The 18,031-nt window shown below is 40.7% G+C and overlaps 1 protein-coding gene across 1 annotated transcript in view; it reads right to left on the minus strand.

The window, feature by feature from the left end:
• Positions 1–507: 507 nt before the first annotated feature.
• LOC104621941 (oncostatin-M-specific receptor subunit beta-like) overlaps positions 508–18,031 on the minus strand; it is a 24,039-nt gene continuing 6,515 nt past the window's right edge. The window contains exons 3-17 of the mRNA XM_010288575.1: positions 17,446–17,605; positions 15,593–15,874; positions 14,849–14,978; positions 13,350–13,507; positions 11,063–11,199; positions 9,714–9,873; positions 9,109–9,185; positions 8,489–8,705; positions 7,658–7,858; positions 6,405–6,506; positions 5,784–5,963; positions 3,887–4,051; positions 2,281–2,359; positions 1,928–2,000; positions 508–954 (exon numbers count right to left, since the gene is read on the minus strand). Of these exons, the coding sequence (XP_010286877.1) occupies positions 508–954; positions 1,928–2,000; positions 2,281–2,359; positions 3,887–4,051; positions 5,784–5,963; positions 6,405–6,506; positions 7,658–7,858; positions 8,489–8,705; positions 9,109–9,185; positions 9,714–9,873; positions 11,063–11,199; positions 13,350–13,507; positions 14,849–14,978; positions 15,593–15,874; positions 17,446–17,605 (2,568 nt within the window). The remainder of the gene's footprint in view (positions 955–1,927; positions 2,001–2,280; positions 2,360–3,886; positions 4,052–5,783; positions 5,964–6,404; positions 6,507–7,657; positions 7,859–8,488; positions 8,706–9,108; positions 9,186–9,713; positions 9,874–11,062; positions 11,200–13,349; positions 13,508–14,848; positions 14,979–15,592; positions 15,875–17,445; positions 17,606–18,031) is intronic.

Genomic DNA, 18,031 nt, shown 5'->3' on the forward strand with positions numbered 1-18,031 from the left:
TGTGACGTTACGGGGCTGAGGCAGACTCCAAAGCTGGGTCATGCTCCACGCGTCGCGGCACAATGCACATGGGCTAGGGGTGGCCACAGCACGTAGTAAGCACGCACGGACTACTGCAAGTCAAGTTAGACTCCTTGAGCACAACCACCTACCTGCTTGTTTAACTTACTTTTGGAATAAATTTTTAATCTCTGCAATATACAGTAGTTCTTTGCATCAGGCAATGAGAAACTGCTGTGATGTAACCTTCTACACAATATAGGCCACAAAACAGCCTGTAAATCTTATCTAATGTGCATAACTTGTGATGAAACCGTAGCACACATCATTCCTGTGCACAAGTCAGTATTTTTAAACCAGTCCTGAAGCAAGAGCTTGGCAGCATTAACAGAAGTAGGGCTGTTGAGCTTTTGACAGCCTTCATCAAAAGGAGAAGCTGTTGTGGGTTTAGAAATTCTTATTGGTATTGTGTAACGAAGCACAGGATGGACTCAATGGAAGAGTACATCAAAGCTTCCTCCCCAGGCAGTGCACACCTGTTTGTGAAATATATCTCAGGCTGGTCTTTCTGACAGCTGTTTCTCTGGGTGTTGAGGCAGCATCTTCATTAAAAATGTCAAAGTAGTGTGGCTGGTACAGCACTACTGATGGTTCTGGCTTGCTTGCTTCTACTGTCTCTGATGTTTCATAGGGATCAGGTTCAATGGCAAGATGAGAAGAATAAGCAAAATTTTCAAACCAAGTACGAGTCTGAGGTGTAGGCATGGGTGTAAAGTCTCTCTCTTCATTTTCATTAGGGTAAATCCAGGAAGAGTTGTGACTGTCAATCTTATCTTCTGTTGGCAGTGAAGGCAACTGGCTCCATGGATGTAATTTCTGGGCTTCGGCCTTATTGTCCACTGCTAGTATGTCAGGAATGCAGTCACTTACTTTCAATACTTTCTCAGAACCAAGCTACAAGAGAATCATAAAACAAAAAAATTACTCAATGAAAGAAGCTCAGACTTAAGGAAAGAGAATAATTATTTCAAGCACTTCTAATATTGTCTTATAAATTTTTTTAGTCTGGAGTTTTCAAATAAATGAACAGAACTTGAAGGAAAACATGTACAGAATGTTCCATGGAAGCTGTGTTTTACGTGGACTTTATCCAAGTATTCATTTAGAGATTTATTTTTAAGTAAGTTCAGTACGACTACATTTGAAGAAGGAACCGTGTCCACCTACTTCAAAGGCTTTTTGCCAGGGTTTTGACGCGTGCAGTTGTTAGTCTGAGCCACTAGCAGCCGGAAGGCAGCAGCATGAGCTGTTAGGTTGTACTCGTCCCGCTGGTGCTCGCGTTCAGGGAACGCCAGCAGCAAAACCGGCAGCAGCCCCACGTGTGCCGGGGTAGAGACGTGCTCCCAGTTTTGTGACCACATTGCACGCAACATAGAGAAGAGGTTGGAGGCCTTTTGCCGGTCCTTCCCTCCCAGCCAGACCAGGCACAGCCCCCTGCACCCTCCCCAGCGCCAGCGAGTGCTTCGCTCTGCCGTGCCCTGCAGCCGCGGAGGGACGTGCGGGGCAGGTACAGCTCCCCGGCGGCAGCGAAGTGCGCTGTCATCCGCTCTGCTGTGTTCGGACCGTGCCGGGCTTTCAACGGTAATAGGGGAAGAATCGACTACTTATCAAAAAATTTCATTTATTCTCCAATTACGCTTTCACTTTTTATAGTAACAGACTGCAGAATATAAACTAACGACTGCAGAGCCACATGGGTATCAAAAGGAGAGTTTTCCACTAAATGATATTAAATTATGTTAATTTCTGTATAACGAGTGTCACTCATTTTTAAGTGTTGTCAACACAAGGAAAATATTTTTCTGAAAATTTACTAATCAAAGAATGAAAAAATTAAAACCACTAGATTTTCAGTGATCTTTCTTACCTTAAATTCTTTGAATGACAGCACTTCGCTCTTGTTGGGACTAGGTATTACAGGACAGCAGCACTCCTTCACCCTGCAAATAAGACAGCAAAGCAAATTAGGTTTTTGTTCTCTCATCAAAGTATATTCTACCAGCAGAAGCCCCACGTAGATGTATACAGAAACAGCAGCAGATGATGAGTGTTTCAGAAGTGCTGCAAGCCAAATACTTACAACATAGACGCAGTTGGACAGCCAAAGGAAAAAATGAATGAAGCCTTACAACAGGCTGGAAGCAACAAGCTGCAGCTGTGGTTTACGAATTACACTGGTTACGTTCTTTGTCTTCAACAGAAAAATGCATTATAACTTACCACTTTATCTTCCAGTGACATATAGCTGCTACTAGTGATGGAATTAGCACTAGCAGGACTAGAAGGTACATCATGTTTGCTGTGAAAGAAAAATACTTTAAAATTTTGTTTTCAACTTTTCACCTGTTAAAGTCAATATAGCCTGAGCTTCTGGGACAAAAATAACATCAAGCCCATGTGGGATACCTGTCACTAACTCAGCAGTATAATTGTGTGGTACGTGATTGCAAGACAGTTTGGCTGCAAGTTCTGGGATACAGCTAATAAGTCTTTGGACCTTGATTTCCTTTACCAAAATGGAATTATTACTGGATTGCTTTTAATTTGGTCTCATGTTGGCATCTTAACTATAAGGGTAAATTTCCAAAAGCTAAGACAATGATAATCTCACTTAACTGTTTGCTTTAGGTGTTCTCTCAGACCCACAAAGAAGGCAGATTTTTACCATGAGAGTTTGACAGAACATCTGTACCTCTAGTATGGAGGGACTATGGCAAGTCACACACTACACACATGTTCTTGCTCTCCTAGGATTTATGCTGACACAAGAATCTCAATATTTCCTTCTAGTTGTAAGGCACAGCCGTGGGCTGTGGTTTTCACAAGCAGTTGAGGCTATAATAAGCAGGCTGAGAGGAAGCACTGGTTAGTGCTCACTCTCCCTCTTGCCCTGTGCCATCGAGCCTGTGTGTCCCTACCACCCATCACAACAGGGAATGGACACATTACATTCTCCTTTTATGTTTTTGGGGTTAATTAAGCCCTTGTTTTGGTTCCCTGCATGGCTGTACAAATGTCTGTGCCTGCAAAAGAGAAGGCCGGTGGATGGGAGCTGGAACACCAGTGTGAGAGGCAGAAGTGCCTCTATGAGGGTACCATGAGGGTTTAGACACTGTTCTGCTACTTAGCCTAAAACATGAAGTCTTCTTGCATGAGCCAATGCTTCACCTTTTCCTCACACTCCCCTTTCACCGCCACCCCAAAAAAATTTCCAAACCAGGCATCTCCAATTTGAATCAAGTTTCACAACCATGACTGCCAAGTGGTATTTTCAAGGGAACAGAACTACAGGTAAGTGATTTCCTGTTCTGCTTTGGTGATCAAATCATCTGCCCCATTTGCAAACTACAGTGCTCAAGCCAACAATGCTTTCTTACTGACTTACGAAGGAGTTAACTAACTTGGCAATGGATTTAAAGACCGATGAGAAGAAGAATCAACACTAGAAGTCCGTACAGAAATTACCTGTTTGCATGCAGGGCTGCAAGTTTCTCCCATACTAGAAAATTACTTAAATCCAAATGCAATTCTTCAATGCATTCTAGCAAACATATGCAAATGTGCATGTGTTAAGCTATCTCCCAGATAGATATAAGACTTAAATAAAGATGTAAAATTATTTTCATTCTAAAATAAAAAACACATAGCTACTTAAAAGCATCAAAATGCCATGTATGTATGCACGTTTCATTTCTCAGTTGGATCCTTTCTCAAGTGCATGTTACATTGAACTAAATGTTTTCCCTTGAGAAAGGAAGATTATTCTAACCTTTTAAATAATCCCATTCTTCTGCTGGAAGACAAATCTTCCACAGCCAATACTCACAGTTAAACGGTGTATCTATGTATATAAAGTTAACAATGGGAGTCTCTCCTCCACCTGTATATGCTTTAACCACTAGTTGGTATTTTGTGTTGGACAACAGGTGTTTCACGGTGTATCTCTTTTCTTCTGGGTTTTCAATTGTGTATTTACATAGCACCGAATCATCTAAAATGAAACAGATAAGGCAGAATCAATCACAGAATTACAGAACAGTTTGGCTTGGAAGGGACCTTAAAGATCATCTAGTTCAACATCCCTGTCCCAGGGACAGGGACATCTTTCACTACATGAGGTTGCTCAAAGCCCCATCCAACCTAGCCTTGAACACTTCTAGGGATGGGGCAGCCACAACTTCTCTGGACAACCTGTTTCAGCATCTTACCACTCTCGAAATAGAAAATTTCTTCCTTACATCTAATCTAAATCTACTTTCTTTCAGTTTAAAGCCATTACCCCTCATCCTATCACTACAGGCCCTGGTAAAAAGTCTCCATCTTTCTTATAAGCCCCCTTTAAGTATTGAAAGGTTGCAATAAGTTCTCAACACATTGTTACAAATCAGCTTAACTGGGACCGCTAGACCGCTGAAATAACAGAACATTTTCAACCCGCCTTCTTTGGAATTTGCACACTTTCTTCTGAGAAGGATGATGCATCCTGACTCATTGCCACTGGGCTGAAATCACATCCTTTCTAACTGGACTGTCCACAGCGTTGCCTGTCCTCTGGCAGACCACCTAGTAACTTGCTGTCAAAAGCTGCAACTGTTTATTTTTATTTCCTTGTACTAGAGCTTTTTGAAAGAATGATTTAGCTTTTGCCATTTTCTTTTTCACCAGAATCCTGTAGCCCTTAAGCTTAGATCAGGTTCTTTGAACATAATCAAAAGCAAGAAATCTCTGCCTGAAAAAACCTCTCTTGCCTCTCTGTTGTGCAACTCCCAGATCCCTGGGAGAAAAGGGTTAGCTTATTTCTCCTGTTCCCAGTCACACCTCTTGTCTGCTAGATCAGACAAATTGGGAAGCCAGAAATCTTCAATTTAAACTTTTTAAAGTCTAACTGGGATTACCTGCGGACTTATGGTACTTCTACGGTTAGTTTATTTCTGATGGGAACGTCTACATAAGCCTCCTTCAGTTCAAACTAAGCTTTTCAGTCTGGTACTAGTCTAACCAGCAGGAGGATCTGATACAGGACATGGCCCAACTGGAAGAAGGGGCAAGGAAAAAAAAAAAATACTCTTGGACATGTTGGAAACGTCTGAAAATCATAATAGAGCCAAGTCATCTGGAGAAGGTTTGAGTGTGGAGCAGGAAGATCAGATATAAAAGTTTAAACGTGGCTTTGTGCCACCCCACAGCTCAGTTCTGCTGAAGGAACTCCACTGTAGAGCACAGCCACAAATACTTTCTCTATAAAAGAATTTAAATGGGGAATTTACACAATGCCGCAATTCTGAAGGAAATAAATTGTATCCCGTCTGTTTCTAAAATACCCCAAATCCTAGTAAAACTAACATGCTTCCTAAGACTCTCATCCAAGTAGACCACAAACAGATGTTTTCAAAATCTATCCAGAACTCGGATCACAAAGGGCAGAAACTTGACTCCTCCTACAGTACTGCAAGAGTCGTTTCTGGGGCTCACACTGGAGTTAAAAGGAGCTATGGGCAACAGGACAGGGTCTATAAATCTGTATAAACCCATGACTCACTTCTGCCCATTAGCACCTCAAGCTTTAGAGAGGAATCAAAAGCAGCAGGTGTTGAAATCTATATATTGCCTAATGAGCAATTTGCCTGCCTAATGTGAGCTAAGAGGCTGCAATATCAACAACAGCCACAAAGTCTTTCACCTGTATCAATGACACAAATTCCTGAATCCCAGAGCTTAGTTACCTGGAAGAACATGTTTTTTGGATCCTTTCAAACTGCAGTCCTCTTGTATAGGCGACACATAAACATGGTAGCCTCTTATAAAACCAGACTGTGACTCATTTGTGGGATAAGACTCCCAAGATAGTGTTACTGCATTGAAAGTCAATTCAACTTTTTCCACAATAGGATCAAGCAGGGGAGCTGGAAGAAAGGAAATTCGAGATAAACTTGCCATTATTCTTCAAGAATGTTTATCTTCTCACTTGAAAAATGTCTAAATTCACATGTGGTGTTTCTGTTTATATTTTAGTTGTATTTAAAAGCAGAACAAAACCAAAGCACTCCACAAAAACTGTCAACCTCACAGAGCCTTCACGCAGTCCACATTATATGCAAAGCAGTGACTGCTAATCACAGCTTTGTTTAGCTATTTTAGTTAACATGGACCTGACCACTGCACTAGTCAAATATCCACGATGTATGGCTGTATACGCTGTTGTACAACTTTTAAATGCTTCACTGATGATACAGAAACAATACACCAAGTACATCTTTAGCTAGTTGCAGGAGGAAAGCTGTGGAATTATTCCGTGACAGATGAATTCAGCATATACATAAACCCTAAACACGTTGCCAACTTACGTAGCTCCCTGAGATAACCAGTCTTCTTCTCCAGTAAGGAGGCTCTATTAGCAACAGATCCATAGATGTGGAATTTGTATCTCACCCCCGGAACAAAAGCATCTAGAAAATAGCGGGACTGATTACAAAAAACAGGTTATGGTTTGTCTTTTGGTTTTGCTTTTACTTCACTGCTTTCTACAGAGGTCTATAATCCATTCTTTGTGTGCTATTGTGCTATGAAAGCAACTGAAGGAGACACAGTGTAAACTTAGTGTACATAATGTGAATTGAATGCATTTATTCTGTCTGGAAGAGAGAAATGGGGGGACAGTTAATATATTTTTGTTGCCCTAGAGTGTTCAAGATGAGTGCACAATAGACTCCAAACGCATCAAAGAGCAAGATAATTTCGTTTCTGTTTCTGGCACAGGCAAAGGTAGTGTTTTGGACTGTTTATTGTAGACACATACCCATGCATCAGGATTCCATGTTATCCTCGCTGAGATCCGTTCCCATTCAGATCAACCAAGTGCAACCCACTGAAGAACTGGACATTTTTCCATGTGTTACCACACTATCCTTCAGCAAGGACACAGGCTCCCATGTGTTTGTATGAATTGAAATGTAGTTCCTTTATTGCATATTGAAATGTGTTCAGTCAAATTTTGTTCAAACATGTTTCATTCCGAAGTGAACTCTCTGCTCGAGGGACGCCAGGAAGGCTACACTCTTGCAGCTGTGGAAGTGTATCACAGAAACTTTCACACAGCCAGAAAGGATTTAGGTCTAATGGCCACCACTGGGATAAAAAACCCCACACAGCTGGTCCTAAGCAAGAACTGGTGCTGAGACCCATTATTTCTGGCACACTGACAGCACCAAACCTCTCACTACGTAGTGGGTGGTAAATTGCCCAAGTCTAAACTTCTGACCTGTGTTGCAGATAAGGCAGAGCTCCATTTTGCATCTCTACTCCTAAAAGATTTTTAACTCCTTCATTACCCTCACCATCTTCCTTCAGGAAGTTACTACAAGTTACTCAGAAGAGTTTTTTTTCTAGAATACTACGCTGACTTCCAAGGCTTAATGGTGCTGGCACACTTGTGGTGCTTAGTTCATTTGCTAGGGAAAACATGATGCCACATGAAGAATTATACCTGCACTGCACAGACTTTAATATTCCATAGGATTTGTTTCCTAAATTCAGTTAATGCCCACAGCATAAAAGAGTGCTGCACAAACATCAGAAAGAAAAATTGTTCGGCTTTCACCTGAGTTGATCAGAGCACTGGAAGTGTTGGGCCCAAATCTCTTCCACTGTAAATCACAAGGCTGCAACATCGGAAAGTTACACCAATCGATAATGTAACCATCATATATCCATCTGGGCTCCCAGGAAATAAAAATGCCATCATCTGTACCATTAACCTGTTCTTCTTTAAGCTCTGCGCCACTGAGCTCTTCTTCGGTGCCTGGGAACGAACAAAACACTCTCTGTTACTTTCCTGCATGAGACGTCAGATTCATAAATGAAAATCATAAATGAAAACATAAAATGAAAATGTTGTTTAAGAGCTAAGCTGTTAAAACAATAGTAAAATAGTTGTATTCCTTCACTATCAGACATAAGGGCTCTTTCACATGCTGAAAGCTGATCTCTTTGTATGCTGGAAGCTGACAGCTCAAAAAACATCCAGTAAAAGAACTCAACTGCAGAAACCTGGCGTCATAAACAGAAAGTCAGAAGAAATTAGTCACACACAGAGAGTTCCCTGCGAGGCACGGGCGGCACCTTCATGGTACCTGCCCCAGGTCTGAGGCCCTAGTTTAAGGCTAAATGTGTTTTGTTCTGCAGAGGCTCTCTGTGGAAAACAGACTTTCTGTTGTAAGGGATGGATCAAGGCACTTAAGCTTAATATACATACAGTCACCACACTATAGGCAAAAATACAGTAACAGTTTCCAGTTAACAGTGATGCAAGTTAACAGGCCAGGTTAATTTGTTCCCCCAAGATGATAAATTATCACTTGACTTAAAATAGGTGGAAACAAAACTCTCACAATGGGCATCAAAGTTTAATTGAAAATACTCCTACCGTTACCTGTAGCTCTAGAGATGATGAGTACTGAAGGAAGTGAATAATTAACGTTGTTCTTTGCCATGACACTGATTCTGTAGGTATGGTTATCAATAGAAATCCTTGTGCTATTGCAGTCTGAAGGAAAGGAGATGCTTTCAGACTTAGAACCATCTTCTATTTTTTCCCAGGTTACTTCATATGAAATACTTCTTCCATTTGCACGAAAACTTGGTGCTTCCTGAGGAAAAAATTACGTGCATAGACACCAGTTACTTAGTAAATTCTGCTGAAGAAATATGAGAGGAGCAATTAGAACTTTAAATAACTAATTGGCTGTATTATTTCTGTAAGAATATAAACATTTGTTTCCATACTTGCATACACATACTGGTTGAATGAGATTTGTCTTGTTATAATGCTTAGAAAAACAGAAGTGTATGTCTGAAATGCCAGGACGGCATACCATCATACAGCTACATACATTCTGAAATATGTTATATATAATATGTGTCTTAGATTCTTAAAGGACATTTTCATGCTGAATTGCTATTAAGTGCACACAAACTTGTTAAAGTTCATGGGAGACGTTTCCAAACCCTTTTCAAAGGGCTTTGCTTCTGTTTCTGTACCCATAATCTCACCTTCCAGAACAAGGTCACATTCCGCCCCCCCAGAACTGGTGTAATTTCTCTCCAGATGTCTAGTTTTCCTGATGGAGCTGCAATAAATACAGCAAAACAAAGATGCTCTAGATGCAGAAAGGATAAACTGTCGAATCGCTTCCTCCCCTTTGAAGAAATTCCCCCCCCCCAAAGCTCTCTTTCCGCATCACTCCCAGGCCTTGCCAAAATATCGTTTAATGTCTTGTTCCCTTCATTAGTTTTTCTGAATGAATGTCTAGTTCATTTCCCCAGAAAAATCTTTCTTGCTTGCAGTTCTCAGGTGCTTGTTCCCACCTCTGCGCAGTTCCTCCAGCCCTCACAGAACACTATCTCAGTCTGACCATCCTCCCAGTCATCTGGATTTCCCACTGCTTACACTGGATGAAGCAGCAGAGACTGGCAGGTAGGATGACATGACTCTTTAAGAAGCCACCTTCTTAAAGTTTGCTTGGTGCACCTCTGCTTTTATGCATGCAACAGGCCTCCGCTTTAGCTACGCAGCAGAAGAAGAGTAGTAAATAGCAAACAGAGGTGGCAAGCGAAGAACGTCCTTCAAGGTTCCCTTCTCAATAGGCTTGACATACTCCCTTCCTTTGTTCTGATGATTCGGGCTTCGCTCCATTCACTCCACCTCCAGAAATGCTGCGCTGCCCCACAGCGTACCCTAGCCGTGTATTCGGTGTACGGCTGCAGTCCTCCCAGGGTGATGCTGGCGTAATGGAGATGCGTGTCTGAACGGTTATGCTGCAAGACAGAAAAGCAGAACAGTCACAGCTCTGTTCAGCTGCATTAGCAGGAGGTTTTTGCTGGAAAAGATAGTTCTTTCTCTAGATCCCACGACAGCCAGTTACGCTTGGCTCGGAAATGATAATCATGGAACAATAGCTAAAAAAAACCCCAAACAACTCTCTGAGTAGGAGTCACTCACAAGCTGTCAAATGACTCCTCTTAACATCAGGGAGGGAATTTAGAGAGATCTTACCCTTGTCCAGACTGGGTCTCTTACTGAGCTCATGTAGGTAGGATGCTGTTCCAGCTCTATGCACAGCATCTTTTCTTCCCATTTTTTCCCCAACCTTTCCCCCAGTCCCTCCTAAAAGGCAGGGTGAGTTCTGGTAAGAGTCAAAAAATGAGCATGCTTTTAAGCCTCTCCCCTAAACCGTCTCCTGCAATGGTCAGCTGCAGCAGCCATTTGATCTAACAGCTCTTGAGCAGTACTTCAGACAGAACACAGCTTGCTCCTGATCTTCATGATGCCTTTTAATGTGCTAGAGGCAAGCTGCCCTCATAAGAGAAGGGCTACAGAGAAAAAAACACAGTACGTATACGATGAGTCAATCAGCCTCACTGTTTGTGAAAGAAGTTTAACAAGACAAGGAGTCTACTCAAATAATCTTCAAGGAGATGGAAGAGGATGGGAAGAAAAACCATTCTGGGGTTCCCTCACTAGAAACCAGACACACTACCATTAAGTATACTCAACAGTACACAGAAAGCTCCTGGACTAATGTAACAACAGCCTTCAACACACCTCTCTACCATTTGTGTGTAGGGTGATATGAGTCATAAAACCACGACAGATCAAGATTAGCAGTAGCTAACAGCAATTATACAGCCCGTAAGTATTTTCATTTACTTCAACAAATCTCAGAACCCATGCCGCAGAGGACAAAGCCTCATGTGCAAACCAGTCACACCGTACACTTAAGACAGCAGTATAGGAAGTATTGGGAGTATGATCTAGTGCGAGCAGTGGCTGCCCACGTGGACCACATCATCCGTGTAGAGCTTGGGAGCAAACAAGTCTAGAAAACAGACACACCAACACACTCCCGTGATTTAGACTGTAATCATATCGCTGGGGAATTATTTTTTAATCTCACGTCAAAAAGATGCTGGCTATGTTTTCGTGTATGAAATTAAGGTTTTATACCAGTTCTACTTTCCCATCGGGTTGGAGTACTTCAGTCTGACAAAAGAATTCAATTCCTTTGTTTCGATGTTTCCAATATAATGTGATTTCAGTATCTGTGCATTCTTCCCACATCTGGAAAGGTGCAGTAGGATAAACTGCCAATGGAAAATCTCAGTTAGCTCTTGTAAAACATAAAATATATGCAAAAGTATTTTATATGTTTTAATGTAAATATATTTTAAGGTATATTAGCTGAGCAGTAAAAGCAAATAAGAAATACAGATTTTTCTGCCTGTCCAGGAGAGGCCGGTATAAATTAGTAAAAATTAATTTCAGAATGTATGCAGTGTAAATGTAAGTAAATGTTATACAAGATTAAAAACAAACCCTTACGCTGACTTGGAAATATTTTAGAATGTCATGAACAAAAGAAAGAGTCAGAGATTGTTATTGCAAGTCCAGTAAAATTCTCTAACTCAGGGCTTGGTAGAGGCTCCTGATGTAGCATGGTGAGTAACATTTACCACATTTCTACACCCCAGAATCCAGCCTTTTCACCAGAAATTTTATTCACAAATCTTAAATTGACTTCTGCCAGTAGTTACCTTCTGGGAAATAGTGCCAATGCTACTTCTTCCAAAAGATTTCTGAGATCCTTTACTGCTATGTAAGCAGTATTCAGCAAGAGCAGCAGATCTCAAACTCTTCCATATTATCAGTCCAATTGCAAGGAATAAGACCTGGCAATGCGAGTGAGTGGTATGTTTACAGCTTTGGCCATTATCCTAGAACGTCATAGACCATGAATTACAATTTAAGGACTTCCAGGCTCAAAGGGGCTTGTGTTTGATACAGAAGGTCCCAACTACCACATGCGGAATTGGAAACAATGGACTTCACTTTTCCTTTACTTGCTGACATCCTTTAAGTAAGGAAAATTCTACTGTAAATATGTCCAGGATCAGAGAAAGCATAAAGGACTTTACGGCAATCATTATTTAAAAGGTTAACTTATCATAAATAATATATATAATTTCTTTAACTTGTAACAATCACTAGAACTGGGGAAAAAAATTGTAGTAAAACTTTAATGTACTCAGCAAATTGAATGTAACCTATTTTAGCCTGATTTCCCATGAAAACTTGGTTTATAATATTGTGTTGTCTCACTACAACCTCTCAGTTCGCTCCTCCACTTTCTTCCTGCTCTATTTCCTCCACCCTCAAACAATGAAATAATCAATTTTTAGAACCGTTATGCCTCTCTGAGGCAAATTTAACAGAGACAGGCATTTAACATATGTTCCTACAAGTGACACGAAAAGGCATGTCCAGCAAAACTGTAATCAGAGCCCCTGAGGAAGGGAGGGCTGCCAGAACGCAGCAGTTAGTCGCACCAGCAGCCGCCCTGCCCATCAGCCCGCCAGCTTCAGATCCAAGCAAAGCACATGTTGCCTCCAGCTTCTTCAAAGAGGGTAAGGCGGCCACAGGACCTCGGGAACACTGAGGTGGATGTGGTGGGGCTAGAGGACACAAGGAGAACTGGAAATACTGCTGGAGACACAGGAAACACCCATGCATTTTGAAGCAGGAGCAGGTAGGAACGCGTGGGACCTGGGGCACAGTGCGATAAAGGGCACAACTAAGAGGGAAGAAGGAACCGATGAAGCCATCAGTTACTGCTCACACACAATCTGTTCGATTTCACTGATGATGAACTGCTCTTCCTCCCTTACAGTAGCACAGCGGATGTTACCGTCCCATATCAGCACCAGGACAGGTGAGCACTATCACCTCTTTCCTGGCAATCGCTGCTTACACCTGTATCACATCTTATTTGGAGAGGTGTTAGTAATTTTAACTACCCACTTTTCAAAATGTGCATCTCCATTTTATTTTGGAAAGACAGTAACATCAGCAATAATATTTTGGAGAAAGGACTGGATTCCCAAGTAATGTACACAGGTATTTTTCTTGAACTGCCCATTTTATATCCTTGTACCCTGTTGCTTCCTATACTGTGGACCAGCTTCAGCAAAGCAGATTGGGAAGCATTAAGGGGTCATTTCAATAACCAAATCTGACCTTTGGAGTGAAGCTGTTTTCTACCACTAATACAACCTTGCAAAGCTGAAACTGAAGAGACAGCACATATCTATAGCACAGGAATAGATAACTAATAAAAACTGTGAAAATAAAAATCGAGGACTTCCCTACATTAAACTGGAGCACTCAAGTATTGAGATCAGAAAGAGGACAATGCCTGCCACAGAAACCCTCACCAAAGACCTAGAAAAGACCTTACCTCTGTGAGTGATGTCAAAAATATCCGTGGCAGTTTTCTTTCCCAGTGGGTTTTCCACAGTCACCGTGATATTACAGAGCCTCTGCTGGCCTATATCCCAAGAACATGAGCACTGCTGAGAACAACTTACTGTGCATGGAACTGTTTTTTGGGAAAACCTATCAAAGAAGGGGGTGGGGGAAATGTGCAAAAAGAGAGAAAGACATTTTTCCATAACGTACAATCAACATAGATGTTGAAATTTTTGATGCCTAACTAGAATACAGGATCATAAAAAATAAGGCTGAGGGGGAGCATAAGAAACCACCCAGTTCTTTCCCCTAGCCTGAAGTAGGATGAATATAGGTATTCTTGCAATTAGAAGAAAGTTTTCTTCTACATTTACTTTATCTTTTTAAGATACAGCTAAATATACAGCTATGTGTATTTTATCCTTTTAAGATACAGCTAAATTGCTTTTAATGATTACCTCATGGAAAATTAGGGACTTACTTGACAAGTCTAAATTAGGGACTTATTTGACAAGAACTAAACCATTCACACGTCTACCACTATGCTTTTAAATGAAGCAGCAATTTCAAGTGCATCTTCTAACCTTCCATTTTTAAATCACCAACATAATATCTTAATGGAAGTGAATGATGCAGAGACCATAAAAGGTCCAAAGGTCACAATGATGACCTGCCTTCGGCTGAGATCTTTTGATGAAAGTTGTTGTGTTGATAAGGCATCTATCCTGTTTTATGAGTTCCGCTTTCTCTGCAGGCCCTGCTGTAAAGCCCCCCTCCTCTCCATTTAGATGCTTCTGTAGCAAGGAGCCAAGGGCAAGATCTTTCCAATATGCCACAGCTGTGTAACCTTGACTCGGACTGCTAAGAAAGAGGTGTAAGGAGGTCTGCAGACAGATTTAAAAAAAAAAAAATAATTCTGAAATTCTAGACAGAGTAGGATTTTTGAGATGGGATTGTCAGTAGCTCAAGGACTCAAGAAGGAAAACACCAGCATGTAAAGTTATAGAATCCTAAAGAAAAAGAACTAGGAAGGCTAATCAGGCTAACTGAGGGTTGGCTAGGAATCGTCAGTTTTAGTCAGCATTAGTGTCAATGGATTGTGAACACACTAATACTCAGCCTACTGGCTGATTAAATACTAGTTATCTGTTGTGTGTAACCCAATAATTATGTTATACTTTTAAGTTATCTATATCCTGATTGCAGGGTGTCTTCACACCTACTGGAAAATATCCAAACAAGAACGGTTAGAATAAGCTTTATCAAGCAGAACCTGATCTGATGGAGCTGCAACTTTGTTATAGGTAGTCCAATTCAGAGCAGTTCTGTACTGCTCAAACTTTGTTAAATAAGCTGATCAATGAGCTGGAAAGAGGCAGGCAGATAATTGCAGCAACGATACAAAACATTTCCACAGATTTTAAAGGAAAGGATGTGACGGTTCTCTACAGCACGGGCCAGAATTAGTATAACAATGAGGAGACTTACTCTTCAGACAAGGTGTATTTTGGTGAATAACGTCCATAAAGATAGGTGTCTCCTCCTTGGTTCCAAGTACATGTTACTATTCTCAAGTCTTGAGTTTGGCAGGAAAAATTGTTAGGTGTATCAGGTGGTTCTTGTCAGGGGGAATAACCAAAAAAACACCAACAGCATGGCAGTCAAGGCAAAAGTCATCAACGTTTCTACTGTATTAACAAACTAGAAATAATGGATATGCACAAAGCCTGGTTTACTGCAGACATTATTATTTCAATTATACTTATTAATGACCACTCTGCAGAGAAAATCAGGATAACACCATAAATTGCTATCCAGACTGTTCTGTATGTTATTATTTTTGTTATATTCATACCTTCATTAATTTAATCTGTATTGCTTTCTATCTGTAAAAATTACTCCTAGCCTTCAAAAGGGGGAACTGTGCTGAGATTTCACCACATGCACACAGACAATGAAGCTGAATTCCTAAATAGGTATGTATATTTAAAAATCAGTCACCTGTCCTAGGATCAATTAATGAGATTAATTAGAACACATTTAATGCTATTATTTAATGCTTTCTATATGCAGTGTACGGAGCTGAAGTCAGACATTAAACAGTGTTTGGCTGAACATGACAGGACAATGACAACTTACAACAAGTTTGTTTTCTTTCTCCCCTCATTCCCCACAGCCAGTTTTTATTTACTAACAACAGGAAAATAGAACTGTAATAAAGCGTTCACTTACTACCCACAAAGAAAACTGTATGATCATAGCATTGCTCTTCATTGCAAGACTCTTGACAGTAGACTGTGATGTGAGGCACTTCTTGATGTGCCACATTTTTCACAGTAAGAACTCCAACTTGACTGTTTGTGTGATTCAAAACATGAACAGCTGGGTCTAGAAAGAATTCCTTAATGATTTGACCTTTCCTTCCAATGCAACAAAAAGTGACGTCAGAGCCTTCTTCTACAATTTTTTCATTTGGAAAGATTTGTGGTCGACTATTATTTGAAGTGTCCAGGCCTGCAAATTCATACATGATAAACCATTTTAAAATCTGCTCATGGCAGCAGCCTTCAACCAGAACACATAACTGAGCACTTAAACAAGAATCTGCTAATGCTATATTATATATTTGTGGACTTTTATTTAGTATTATTCCCCATACAGAGATCAACTTCACATATAATCACACTTATATTTCTCTTAAACCCATAAACATATAATGTAGTCCAACAAACTACCTGAGACTAAATCACTGCCTTTCACTTTGAGGAAACAAAGAGTGTGCGTTCAAGAACTGCCTTTACAGACAAACGTTACCTCCTGTACCTATGAACAGGCTGGTGCTTACAGCCAAAATGCCTGATGTTGAAGATTATGACGAGGGGGCTAGAAAAATATCACGTTCTGTAGCTCATGCAGAGCTCAGCTAAGAGGAGTCAACATTTAATGAATCAGATCAGCAAGGGTATACTCAAGTTGAAATGAGACTCCTGTGGCTTTCAAGGTCAGACTCCTTGCTGCATGCAAAAATTAGTGGGATTTAAGTGACTCACAGGCTTTTGCACAGGTTGGAGACAAAATCTACCCTTAAGAATCTGATCCAAAACCATGATGAAGTCTAGAGTCATTATCTTTCTGAGAGCTCTAAATCAGGTCTGTAATGCAGGATCAGTTTGTGACAAATAAATTGTATTTTTGATCCCTATCCAACTTCAATTGAAAAAATAAAATCTCCAAGATTGAGGTTAGCGAGAAAGAGAGTCTTGCATCCTATCTCCAATTATATAAAGTGAGGGAGATCAGCAATCTATGGGCCACAATCCAAGTATACAGACCTGTGATGTTTCTACTAACCATGATGTCTCACATAACTAAAAGCCCTTGTTCCTCCAAACCAGAATAGTGTTTCTTTACAAAATGACTGTAGTAGTTTTTTCTAAAGAGGTTACATATTTTGTTTAAACCAAATTCTCTGGAAACCAAACTGTTCTAGTAAAACACTGTAATCTGAAAAAAAAAAGGGGGTTGCGATATCATTAATTATATTATTGGTTCACTCTCTGTTTACTTTCATATAATTCACAAAAGTTCGTTCCAAGTAACATAAGGAGCTGACTTGGTCCTGTCTCTCTGCTTCTTTAATACTAATCAAAGCTATGAACCCCAGACAAAAGCAACACATGCATCAGAAGATGTAGCCATAGTTATGCGCTTCCTCTCCTCACCCCCAGTCTGGGCCAGGGCTGCATCTGACCTACTGATGGGCTATGCTAGAGCCTATCCAAGATCCCATGCCACCCTCTGTACTGCGTTCTTTTAACATGTGAGCAAGAAAAGCTCTAAAACTTTTGGTCTACTACCTTAGGAAGATAGTCTGCAAATTAAAACAATGGCTGAAGCATTGCTACTATTTGCCAGCAAGAAACAAGAGTTGGTTAGTGCTTAGGTATGAAAGAGTTCAAAATGGATACTTGATTTGATGCCCTCTCTCCTGAATTTGACTTCACCACTACAGTCACTGGCAAATTACAATCTAGCTTTGTACTGGAAAAAATAAAACCAATATTGCAAAGTCTTGTTTTGCTTACCCAGGACAGTCTCCCACAGACTCCACTCACTCCAGATTTTTGATGCTTCTGCTTTGCTCCTGATTCTCACTGAGTGTGACATACACTCCAAAGGTAAGTCTGAATCCCATATCCACTGAAGAGGCTTTCCTGATTTATCAAGTGTAACGTTATAAAACCCCTACAAACAAAGGCCAGCAAGGCAAAGTATTGAAAACATGGTGACGTGTAGACACTTTGGAAATACAACCAAAAGCAGTGACAGAGAGAAAAAGCTCTGAGGAGGAAAATGGTTTTGAAGAATGAATCTCTGAAATGCCACTTGCTACACATGATCTCACACTAAGTAATTTGTAAGCTAAGTAACTGCTTACAAATCTGTAGTAGCAGCAGTGGAGTGACGGATGTGCTGGCAAGACTACTTGATTCTGACAGCATAGTTGTGAGTCAGGCCCTGCTTCTCGTGAAATGGATTCACTCTCAGAGAGCTTCAGTGGTTATTTGTGCCTGCTATTACATGAGTAATAGCATGCACAGATGCTACTGCCTACAAGTGCACCTTGTCTAACTCTCTGGGTTACACATCCCTGGCTCTGAATTACAGCAG

This window comes from Phaethon lepturus, unplaced genomic scaffold (assembly GCF_000687285.1).
Source record: "Phaethon lepturus isolate BGI_N335 unplaced genomic scaffold, ASM68728v1 scaffold11336, whole genome shotgun sequence".
Taxonomy (NCBI): domain Eukaryota; kingdom Metazoa; phylum Chordata; class Aves; order Phaethontiformes; family Phaethontidae; genus Phaethon; species Phaethon lepturus.